Here is an 11,476-nt window from a genome sequence, read left to right as displayed (position 1 = left end):
AGTGCGAAGACTGACTGTCCATGCCTGGGGTTGCTATAACTACCTCAGTAAACAAATGGCTGCACTCTCGCAACAGATACAGAACAGGCTATAGCCAGAGATTTGAGAGTTTGGGCTAGCTAACCTTGCTGAAAAAGTGCTAGTCCAGATGTTTACCTTTTTGCGATGAGGCTCTGGTTACCAATTTGTACCATTTAGCTGCATCCAGAGTCATAGAGAGAGAGTTGCGTCAATTGATTGCCTTCAGAGCCTGTCTACGGAGAGCCTGTGCACTCCCTATTAAAGATCCTGTAAAGTGGAATTGAAAATGAGTTTTAAGTTCATCACACCAAAGAAGAATGTGTTGTTTACTACCCATCCAAATTCGAATGAAAAAAAACGACAAGTATGTTAAATTAGGCTTTGAAATCATGAGAAAATCAGCAATCTTCTCAGCTGGAGACTGGGGGGGCGTGTGGCCTGAAGGAGCTGAAACTCCACCCCCTTGAATTTATTGAATTTATCAACAACAGCAACACTAGCTAAATCAATTGCAGATATCATAACAGCGATACCTGCAGTGTCTGAGTGTTTTATGTGTTAATTACTTTGTCTTTGCATCGTACCAGCTGAGTAACAGAATGCAACCGTCTGTGATCTGACGTAGATCGGTCGCTGTGACGTAGATCGGTCGGGTTTTGGCTCCGCCTATACAAAACCTGAGCATAAAAGTTTTTGCGCTTTGCACATGCTTTCAGGAACTCATTTCACACGTATACAATATATATATATACTGAGAAGCAAATCATGGAATTTGCTTTTCAGGATCTTTAAGCCCCATTGTACCGAATTTGGTTGCAGTTCCACCAGAGTTCCACTGGGGTGATCGAGAGCGAGTGCAAAATAATGGGAGTCTATGGAGCTAAACGGCTAAATTTGTCTCTTTCGCCTGATTATCGTTGAGAAATCTCAGATTTGATTGTAGCTTTTGCATGTTCAACGACTGGATTTTAGGTCGAAAGTTGAATGAACGAATACTTATGTCCTTTCGATTTCTTACAGGGTGAGTCGTTGTTGCCCATAACACGTTAGCATTCTGCTAATGAATGCTGATTGGTTAATGAAGGACTTACTATGACCAGAGATCCCGCTTGATGGCATCTGAAGCGGAAACAGAATGTCAGAGCATTAGCAACATTAGCAACAACATTAGCAAGCCAAAACTCTTTCTAGCATGTTTAATGACAGGGAGAGCCTAACCTGTCAGCTGTGTTGTCGATGCCTTGAGAGAAAAAAGGAAGTGACCAGAGTTTGCCGTAAAGTAGTATCTCTGGTCGTACGGTGTGTATGACATCATTGACATTTTAAAAGGCTTTTTAAGACAAAAAAGTGGGGCGTGCCAAGATGGCAGAGTGAGTAGACGCTTTCTGCCGAGCTCTGCAAGATCCATCCATCCATCATCTTCCGCTTATCCGGGGGTCCGGTCGCGGGGGCAGCAACCTAAGCAGGGAGGCCCAGACTTCCCTCTCCCCGGCCACTTCCACCAGCTCTTCCTGGGGGACCACGAGGCGTTCCCAGGCCAGCCGAGAGACATAGTCCCTCCAGCGTGTCCTGGGTCTTCCCCGGGGCCTCTTCCCAGTGGGACGTGCCCAGAACACCTCACCAGGGAGGCATCCAGGAGGCATCCTTATCAGATGCCCGAGCCACCTCAACTGGCCCCTCTCGACGCGGAGAAGCAGCGGTTCTACTCTGAGCCCCTCCCGGATGACCGAGCTTCTCACCCTATCTCTAAGGGAGAGCCCGGACACCCTGCGGAGAAAACTCATTTCGGCTGCTTGTATTCGCGATCTCGTTCTACCCACGTCACTACGTCTACGTCACTACGTCTACGTCACTACCCACAGTTCGTGACCATAGGTGCGGGTAGGAACGTAGATCGACTGGTAAATAGAGAGCTTCGCCTTTCGACTCAGCTCCTTCTTCACCACGACGGACCGATGCAGAGCCCGCATCACTGCGGACGCCGCACCGATCCGCCTGTCACCCTACTTGCCCCGGGGGAATGTCCCTGTACTTACTGTAAGTCGCTCTGGATAAGAGCGTCTGCTAAATTACTAAATGTAAAATGTAAATGTAGGTAGGGATATCATCATCAGTCAACTTGCTGACGATACAACAATCTTTTTGAGAGATGCAAGCCAGATACCTGTCGCCATTCGTGTAATCAACAACTTCTCAATGGCCTCTGGCCTATGCCTGAATTTAAATAAATGTGAACTGTTACCAATAAAAGTTGCCCATCTGTAACATTCCAATCAAAGAAGAAGTTAGGTATTTGGGATTCTAATCTCTAAAGATCAAAAGATGTCCTCTGAATTTCTCTCCAATGATAAAAAAAATAAAAAAATAAAGTGAATCAATGGTTGCAAAGGGATTTGTCTCTCAAAGGTAGGGTGTTACTTACCAAGGCCGAAGGGTTATCTTGGATTACATACGCAGCTCTCTCCTTACACGTTGAAAGTAAAACCAGTAAAGACATCGATCGAATGCTTTTTAACTTTCTTTGGAAAAATCGCATACACTATATCAGGAAGAGGGATGTTATGAATAAGTACGAATTTGGTGAGCAGAACTTTTTGGACTTTGGAATTTGATCCAGATTGAGATTCCAGATTTGATTCCAAATATAATATTATCCCATTATTTTTTCTCGTTTTGGTAGTTCGACTTTTATTGGGTGTGCTCAAGCCTTCGGCGAGAGCACAACCTTTGTTCTCTCACATATATATTATTGGGTGTGCTCAAGCCTTCGGCGAGAGCACAACCTTTGTTCTCTCACATATATCTTTATTTATTATTATTTATTTTCGCCCCCCTAAGGATCAGTCAATATTTGGACTACATACACAACGGCGGTGTCAAAAGGTTCGTCTTGGTAGTGATTGCGTTGGTTGTATTTTTATTTACGTTCCGTTGCATGGTTTAAGTAGAAATTGCGTTTTTGTGGTGAAAAGTGAAGCTAACGGTAGCTAATTTGCTAGCCACAGTCACTGACGTTACTAACGTCACTACGTCACTAACGTCACGAAAACACGCGTGACTACCTGTAGCAGAACATTCGTTTCACATCTGTTAACTTGGGGGATAGCTAGGCTAACTATAGCTTTACTGCAAGGCAGCTGCAGGAACGCCACAAGCAAAGAGGCCAGGGTGATAACTATTTACTCATTTTACTTTGTGATGTGAAACACAATTATGAAATGTAATGTACAATATTAGCTGATATTATTAAGGAAGTAGGCCCACATCTACTTTTGGAAACGGTAGTCTACTATTTCACTGAAGCATTAGCATCATGACATTAGCCTCTGTTGCCCGGGCAACACATACTACAGTGGTCTATGATGCATCTGTTTTCAATCTTTAAAATAAACATTCCTCACAAATACATTTTCGTTGTAGGATTTATTATGACATTACATTACAAGTAAACGATTTGTGGGTGAAATTATCATTACCTGTGGTTTCAAACCAGTGTTGCTCACTGCAATGCTGTAGCCTACGCGAGACACTACAAAAACATCTACACAGCTGTAGGAAGTCAAACGGCGACAGAACATGTTCGGCACTCCCCTTACTTTATCAAAAGTCTATCTAACTACTAACCTGAACTTCATTGCCACAGCCTAAACGTTGCCAATCTGTTCATGAAAATAATTAATTTCAGCCTAAACCGTACAACGGAACGTTAAATCCAATTCAACCAACGCAATCGCTACCAAGACGAACACAGCAGTAGTCTACTAGTACTGTACCGTAGTAGTACAATTTACCGGGGCAGCTTCTCCACACAGGGCTATATCGCATTTTGCGCTGTTACTGACAATGATTGCTACCAGTGAGCTTTTTATGAATGATCGATTTTCCACTAAATAAATGTCAAGCTTATTTACGTTTTGGGGGCATATTTTCAGTTAGCAGATGGGACTGTCTGAATCGCGATTCTATCTTCTGCTGGTAAAGTCGTAGAATAATCTTCAAAGGGGTTCTTTATTAATGAATGAATGCAATATGAGTAGGCTAAATGCCTGAAAATATCACGAGAAGGGACAACTTAAAAGGACGTTTAAGTCATAGAGATTAGGTCAATTTTTACACCGGTCTGCCAAATGTATTCGTTTTGATTCAGCCTGTCAGCTGCCTCTTGCAGGGGAAATGAGAAGACATCATATTTCATTCTACACTTCACTCGTATTTTGAGTTGTAAATGAGCAGCAAAAAAAAGATGCTTTTAAATCTATGTAATCTTTATAAATAATAAGTAGGCCCGATGCATTTTTATATAAAATATTCAGACCCCTGTGCAACCGACGCAAGCAAGCACACCCTACAATTTCCCCAGAAATTGTATCCTCTCTAGTTTTGAATTGTAATTACAATGTGGAAAAACTTCCTGTTAAGTTATCAGTGTTCCATAAGCAGGTCTTTTTAGCATGGTCTCTGATATATAAGCACAATTTCTCACCACACAGGTGCCTTATCTGGAATAATAGAGATATTTTATTTTAAAACAAATCACTTTTTTTTGAGAGATGGGTAGAGAATCAGATTCTGATGGTGAACCAGCTGTTTGATGGAGAGGGGCACTTGTTCTCTTATGAAAAGTTTTTAACATACAATATTCCAGTAACGCCAAGAGAATTTGCCATAGTATTTGATGCCAGTAGTAAGGACATACAGTACGTGCATTGTTTCAGAAAGACATTGTATCTCTTCCACATGTCATGTCATATTGGAACCAATTGGTTGATAACATTGATTGGAGAAAAGTCTGGATGATTCCTCACAAGTACCTTATTCTGAACAAGGAGGTATCATTTAGAATTATACACAGATATGACCCTGCTAATCATTATATGGTTAAGTATAAAAGAGACATAAATGTGAAATGTTGCTTCTGCGAAGATCACTCTGAAACTGTCCTGCACTTCTTCTGGCACTGTTTACACACCCAAGCCTTCTGGCAAAACTAAAGCAGATTTATAGTTGATCATATCTTTAATGATTTTGTTTTATTGTGGGAAAATTTGATATTTTGTTTCTACAAGAATCTGAGAAAAGAAAATGAATACTTTGTAATAAATGTATTGATCTTAATGGAAAAATGTCACATTCACAAATGTAAATTCAGCAGTAAGAAACCGTATTTTATACTTTTCCTTTGTGAGTTTGCAAATAACATGTCTTTACTTTCTAAATCCCACAACTAAAAGGCCTTAAAACGTTTAATATATGGACCTAATTTAATATTCTCTTGTACCCCTGGCAATCCTATTTTTCTTATTTCAGTTGTCTATACACTTGTATACTGATCTGTGTACTATTATCTGTATACTTTGTACTTTTTCAAGCAATAAAAAAATGATAATAAAAAAATAAAAAAAAGTCTAACACCCAGCAGTGTGTATTTTTTTGCCTCCCCTTTCGAATTCAACATTCAAATTACTAGACAAAAAATTATATCCTGAGAAAAGTGGATTTTGAGGGGTATTGCTCCATAGACCTCCATTCATTCTGCACTCGCCCGTTAACCCCCTCATATGGAACTAGAGTGGAACTGCAACCAGTTCAGAACCCGGAAGTTTAGACATTCTCTGGAGGTACGCAACAAAGCCACCCGGAAACAAAAACAAAACAAACTTCTTTTAATGGGCTGCTGTAACGGCTATTTGAAAGGTGTACTTTCCTATTGATTTCCATGCTTTATGGCTAACTTATCAAATACATTTGATTAAACTATCATTTTTGTGAAGATGTATGCAAGTAATCGACAAGTGTTGTAGAACAGTACCAGACATATCCAGCTAGCTTGCTATAGTGGAGTGTGTTGTTAGCAAGTAAAGAGGTCCTCACAGTATTAGGAAATGCACATGGTTAGTGTTTTAGTGTGTAGCCTATTGTTGGTTGCAAAGGGGCAAGATGAGGAATGGATCGATCCGTACGATATGTTGAATTACGATGCAAGCACCAAGACAATGAAAAACCCAGCGGAGGTAAACTATTAGTTAACAAATTGACTACAATATACAGTATGTCCCGCCTAAATTGTACAATAGTGGCTGTACCTTATATAATACATAAGTCACCTTACACCGTATTATCAACACGTCATTAATGTGTCCTTGATCATTTACAGCCAAAAAATTACGAATATGTGCCGACTAAAAGAAGAGATCACATCCAAGATTCTAATCAAATTGGCATTGCAGAGTGCAACATTAAAGTCCAGGGCCTACAGAGAGAGGTTAGTGAGGCTCTATTGTAGAACACGTTTGTCAATTATCCGTCTTGGATGAAGTTGACTATTCCCACTGTTAACGCCTTGGTTTTGGGTCATGGTTTGGTTTCAATACGGGGTTAAACGTAGCGACTAATAGAAATACAACGTGTCATCAACACGTCATGTTCTGTGATCCTCCTGTATTCGGCATCCTGACAGATTGCAGCGATCTCGCAGCAGCCTTCATGTCATCCTGTATTCAAGCGGTTCATCACCAAGCTCCTGAAGGAAATTCAAAGAGTAGGCCTTGTAAGTTCTGAAAAGTTCTACTGATCATTACAAATAATACATACATTTTACCCTTGTCTAATCTCCCTTTTCCCTTTATGTGTTTACTTCATCAGCCCAGTGACTCTGGCAGTGAAGTCTACTATGATGCTAAGGTGAAACTGTCTCATCAAGCCATGTCAGAGATCAAGACGCTTCTAGATGGCATTGAAAGCTGGAGAACAGGCGCACTGGATGATGCCCTCAGTCAGATCCTAGTGGATCTCAAACCTCATGACTATGAGGCCTGGAGGTGGCACTTTGAAGACACATTTGGTGTAGAGGTGTTTACAGTCATACAGGTGAAGTGTGTTTTATCTGTCTGTGTGCGAAGGTGTTGTCTAAACTGTTTTGGGATTGACCAATCAATGTTAAGCTACTGATAATATCAATATGTCTTTTCAATTTTTCTCTTTCAGATGCTTGTCTGTGTGCTGATTATAGTGGCCATTATCTGTAGTGAGGTATGGTCTGTCATCTCTTGGTTTGTCCAGTTTAGGAGACTGTTTGCTATATGCTTCTTCATCAGTATTGGATGGAATTGGTTGTATCTGTACAAGGTGAGACACATTCCTTGGTTGCTAGGCCATTATATACAGCAGGGGTGCACAATTAGAATTCAAAGAGGTCAATTGACTAACATTTTCACCCCCCAAAGGTAGTATAGAGCGCTGTCTGTGACTTTCCCAGCTGCGCTGAGCCAGCGCAGTGTGTGTTCATTGAAAATAATGGTTGCTTCATCAGTATTTAACAATTATTTATTAGAAATTGTATCTAGTTCCAGATAGAACCTTCAATCGGTCTGCCAATCGTGCACCCCTGATATACAGTATTTATCACTATGTATAATGTATTAAGTGTCATCAAGAATTTGAGTAATTGAATACATCTATTGTTGTTTTTTCGTGTTGTTTCTCTCCCTACCTGTCAGATTGCTTTTGCGGAGCACCAAAACAACTTTGTGAAGATGGAGGGTTTCAATGAAAAGTGCTCTGGATTGAGAAAAATTGACTGGAGCGATAACTTGAAGGGTGACACATTGATGGGATTGCATACTGTTTTTGGAAAATTTAATTTTGAGAAGCCCCTAATTAGTTGATAGTTTTTTTTTTATGCTACATGCATGTTTGTCAATGCATACTGTATGCGTCTTAACCATCAATAGGCTTCCAAAGAATAAAGAGTTACCACATTAATGATTAGCGATGTATGTCAATACATTTAGAGAAATCAATGTAGGTCTTTTCTGCAGAGTGGTACAGAAGCACCTGGACACTTCAGGATGATCCCTGTAAGAAGTACTACGAAGTCGTCTATGTTAATCCAATCTTAATTGTACCTCCAACCAAGGTAATTAAGCCATAGGATTGGCCTCATCCAGGGTATTTCATTATTATAATGACAGTAGAGTAGGTAGATATGACTACACATAGGATATGACAGTATACACTTGTAATTTTTTCTATGCAGGCCATCTCTGTCACCATCACCACGTTCATCACGGAGCCATTGAAGCACATTGGCCAGGGTATTAGTGACTTTCTCAGAGCTCTCCTCAAGGACCTGCCAGTCACTCTGCAGATTCCAGTTCTTCTCACCATTGTGTTGTCGATCTTGGTATGGAAATGCCAAAACTGATTTAAAACATACTTGGTCGTAGACTACAGTGCACTCTACAGTATCCACAGTTTGCACAGTTACAAATCACTTGTTAATGTTTCTGCATTGAAATTCCATCAGTGAGTGATATATTTTATTTCAATTTTCTCAAGGTCTTCCTGTATGGCATTGTCCAAGCAGCCTTCCAGCACGGTATCCTCAGGCCACTGACAGGCCACCGCAGGGACCCCCCTCCTCCTGTATTGGGCCAGCAACAACCTGAGCCCCAACTCCAGCCTGCTCAACTGAGGGACCGTCTAGCTGAGGGGGATGCACCTCAACCTGCTCCTCATCCGGCTCCGGTACAGAGAAACAATCTTCGGCAGAGGAGGCCAAATAGGGTCCGAATGGAACCAGAGACTGTCTATGCAGAAAACCTCGGTCGGAGTGCTGACCAGCTGTTCAGTGATGATGATGTTGACTCACAGACACTGGAGAGTATCAGTGAGGCAGAACTTACCGAGGGGTTCTCCAACTCAGTGGAGAGTGACCCTACGACTGGGAAGGAAGTCCAAAAAGAGATGGAAGGACCTACAGCGAGCAGCATAGTGAGGGACTTGCAGGTCAAAACCTCTCAGGCTAGGGCAAATGACTCTCAAACTAAAGTAAAAGCCAAGAAGGATGGTATTTCAGCTGATTCTCATCTCTCAGACAACCAAGCTAGGACGACGAATGAAGGACAACCCTCATTAACAGCACAAGGGAATGACGCACAGGTAAACATTAATTAACGTGTTATTTTTCAACCTTAAAGATCCTGTAAGGTGGAATTGAAAACGAGTTTTAAGTTCACCACACCACAGAAGAATGTGTTATTAACTACTCATCCAAATTTGAATGAAAAAAAACACAGACAAGTATGTTAAATTAGGCTTTGAAATCGTGAGATCAGCACTCTTCTCTGCTTGGGGGGGCGTGTCGCTTGAAGGAGCTGAAGCTCCGCCCCTCGCTGCCTACCTATGACCCAGATAATGGACGCTACGTCAAGCCAAACAAAACAGTATAGAATTGTTCAATGACTGAAACATACAGATGCATATAAATGAATTGTTCCCCTGAGCTGTAACACAGGAGTAAAAATGGACACCAGAGACAGCAGACAGTGAGCTCTCCAACTACTTCTAGCACATTAGCTACCATTTCACCAAAATACCATCATTCTAGACCGAGCAGCCTAATATCAAGTTAGCGGTTTGCACTAACTCATAGCAGAGATACCTCTGGAAAAGTTATCTAGTATAATTATAACAAGTACGCAGAATTGAGTGATGAACTGCTGGCAGCAGTGGATGGTCCAGGTGCGACCGGAGGAGGAACGGCCAGGAGGGCGATGCTCGGTAGGGCTCCACGCTGCAAGAGAAGCCGTGTGTCCCTGAACCCCGTCTGTCTCTGGTCCATGTTAAAATGATCCGCCGTGAAATGGTCACTGCAGAGGCGGCTGTTGGAGTTTATCCGAAGCTTTCCATCAGCGTGGCTTTTCACAAAATCTATCCACCTATTTTTCCTTTCCTCATCAATAGGGAAATTAAATAGCGTTGCAGCGCAGCTGAAGTTCTTGCATCCAGGGAAGATGCAGTTGCGGGTGGAGGGAGACATCCTGAAGCTAGCTAGCTAGCTGATGTAGGCTACAATAACAGTACAGCATGAGGAGCCATTCAGTGATCTGACATAGATGGGTCAAAATGACATAGATAGGTAATTTTTTGGCTCCGCCCATTAAAACCTGATCTGAAAACGGAAGAGAAACGGTTCTACGGTCTAACTCCACATTTCATATAATTGTATTCGATTACAGTTGTTTTTCTAACTAAATCTGTTGCATTGTTAATTATTAGTGATGTCAGTGAAACGCGTTATTAACGGCGTTAGCGCAAACCCATTTTAACAGCGTCAATTTTTTTATCGCGAGATTAACGTTCTTTTTGGCCTAGCAAACTTTGTAGTTATTTTCACATGCTGTTGCAACAACTACTGACGTTAATAAACTACAACACCACACCGGATCCAGCTAGACCGGAAACAAAACAACAGGCACGCCGCACACACTTGTTTGGGCTTGCGAGCCGGCTAAAGAGTAGTAGGCTAACGTTACGTTGAGTGGATGGCGATTAAATAGCGTTGCAGTGCAGCTGAAGTTCTTGCATCCAGGGAAGATGCAGTTGCGGGTGGAGGGAGACATCCTGAAGCTAGCTAGCTAGCTGATGTAGGCTACAATAACAGTACAGCATGAGGAGCCATTCAGTGATCTGACGTAGATGGGTCAAAATGACATAGATAGGTAATTTTTTGGCTCCGCCCATTAAAACCTGATCTGAAAACGGAAGAGAAACGGTTCTACGGTCTAACTCCACATTTCAGTGCGACAAAGTTTTCGCGCTTTGCACATGCTTTCAGGAACTCATTTCACACGTATATACTGTACTGAGAAGCAAATCATGGAATTTGCTTTACAGGATCTTTAACTGAACTAAATAGGCTACTATGTTTACTATTATAGTCTTAGTAATGTACATATATGGTCCCCCCTTTGCTTGTTTAAATGCTACAGCATTGTACATGCATAAATGGAATGGTTATTCAGATGCTTCAGAAATTGGTAAATAAGAACTTGTTTGCTTCTTTGTCACTTCTCTCCATATACATCATATATTTTAAATCCCTTTGTGCCCTTTGTTTTCCTGGTCAATGTGCATGTTATCTCGACACTATTATAAAACTAGCTTTCCTGAAAACCTTTTATGTTCAATCATTACATTTTCTATTGTTATTATTGTATTGACATCCTTGTGAATGACAAACCTTTACATTTGGTGGAGATTGTTGGGGTTGCTAGATAATTCTCACTAATATCCCTCTCTTCTAAATGTTCTTAATAGGTGCATGAGGCCTTAACTAAATCTTCAATCGTCACTGGACAACATATTGACACAATTGGATTGCCTGTACAAGAAACTGCGCCAACATCACAAGAGTGAACTTTGTTGTTCCTGCTAAAATCAATATGGAATTTTCTATCAGTGTTTGGGTTTCCGGGCTTTTATTTTAGTCTGACCTTTTTTCTTTTCTTTTTTAATGTGTAACATCTTATGGTTTTATCTGAAAGGTATTTGCCTGAGTTATTTGGAGTTGTATATCATGGAATGCTACAATTTGAGATATTTGATTATTGTGACTTTGTTCCTTTTTGTGGCATATAATTAAAAAAATATATATATTATATAATTTACATTT

The 11,476-nt window shown here is 41.0% G+C and overlaps 1 protein-coding gene across 1 annotated transcript; it reads left to right on the top strand.

Moving 5' to 3' along the window:
* The first annotated feature begins 5,609 nt into the window (after window positions 1-5,609).
* clcc1 (chloride channel CLIC-like 1) lies at window positions 5,610-11,465 on the top strand. The gene is made up of 10 exons (XM_067230068.1): window positions 5,610-6,032; window positions 6,176-6,283; window positions 6,479-6,568; window positions 6,664-6,888; window positions 7,006-7,146; window positions 7,518-7,617; window positions 7,839-7,936; window positions 8,057-8,203; window positions 8,359-8,961; window positions 11,122-11,465. Exons 1-10 carry the CDS (start codon window positions 5,904-5,906, stop codon window positions 11,218-11,220), a joined length of 1,740 nt encoding a protein of 579 aa, XP_067086169.1. The 5' UTR covers window positions 5,610-5,903; the 3' UTR covers window positions 11,221-11,465.
* The last annotated feature ends 11 nt before the right edge of the window (window positions 11,466-11,476 follow it).

This window comes from Osmerus mordax, chromosome 26, assembly GCF_038355195.1.
Source record: "Osmerus mordax isolate fOsmMor3 chromosome 26, fOsmMor3.pri, whole genome shotgun sequence".
Taxonomy (NCBI): Eukaryota; Metazoa; Chordata; class Actinopteri; order Osmeriformes; family Osmeridae; genus Osmerus; species Osmerus mordax.
The sequence above is the reverse complement of the archived record's forward strand: the minus strand, read 5'-3'. Positions and strand labels throughout refer to the sequence as shown.

What these genes read in the sequence shown, in the direction of transcription:
- clcc1 (XM_067230068.1), top strand. Translation starts at nt 5,904, where the DNA reads ATGCACATGGTTAGTGTTTTAGTGTGTAGCCTATTGTTGGTTGCAAAG. An exon ending in AAATTCAAAGAGTAGGCCTT is followed by an intron (nt 6,569 to 6,663) that starts GTAAGTTCTGAA and finishes TTACTTCATCAG; the next exon opens with CCCAGTGACTCTGGCAGTGA. An exon ending in CACAAGGGAATGACGCACAG is followed by an intron (nt 8,962 to 11,121) that starts GTAAACATTAAT and finishes TGTTCTTAATAG; the next exon opens with GTGCATGAGGCCTTAACTAA.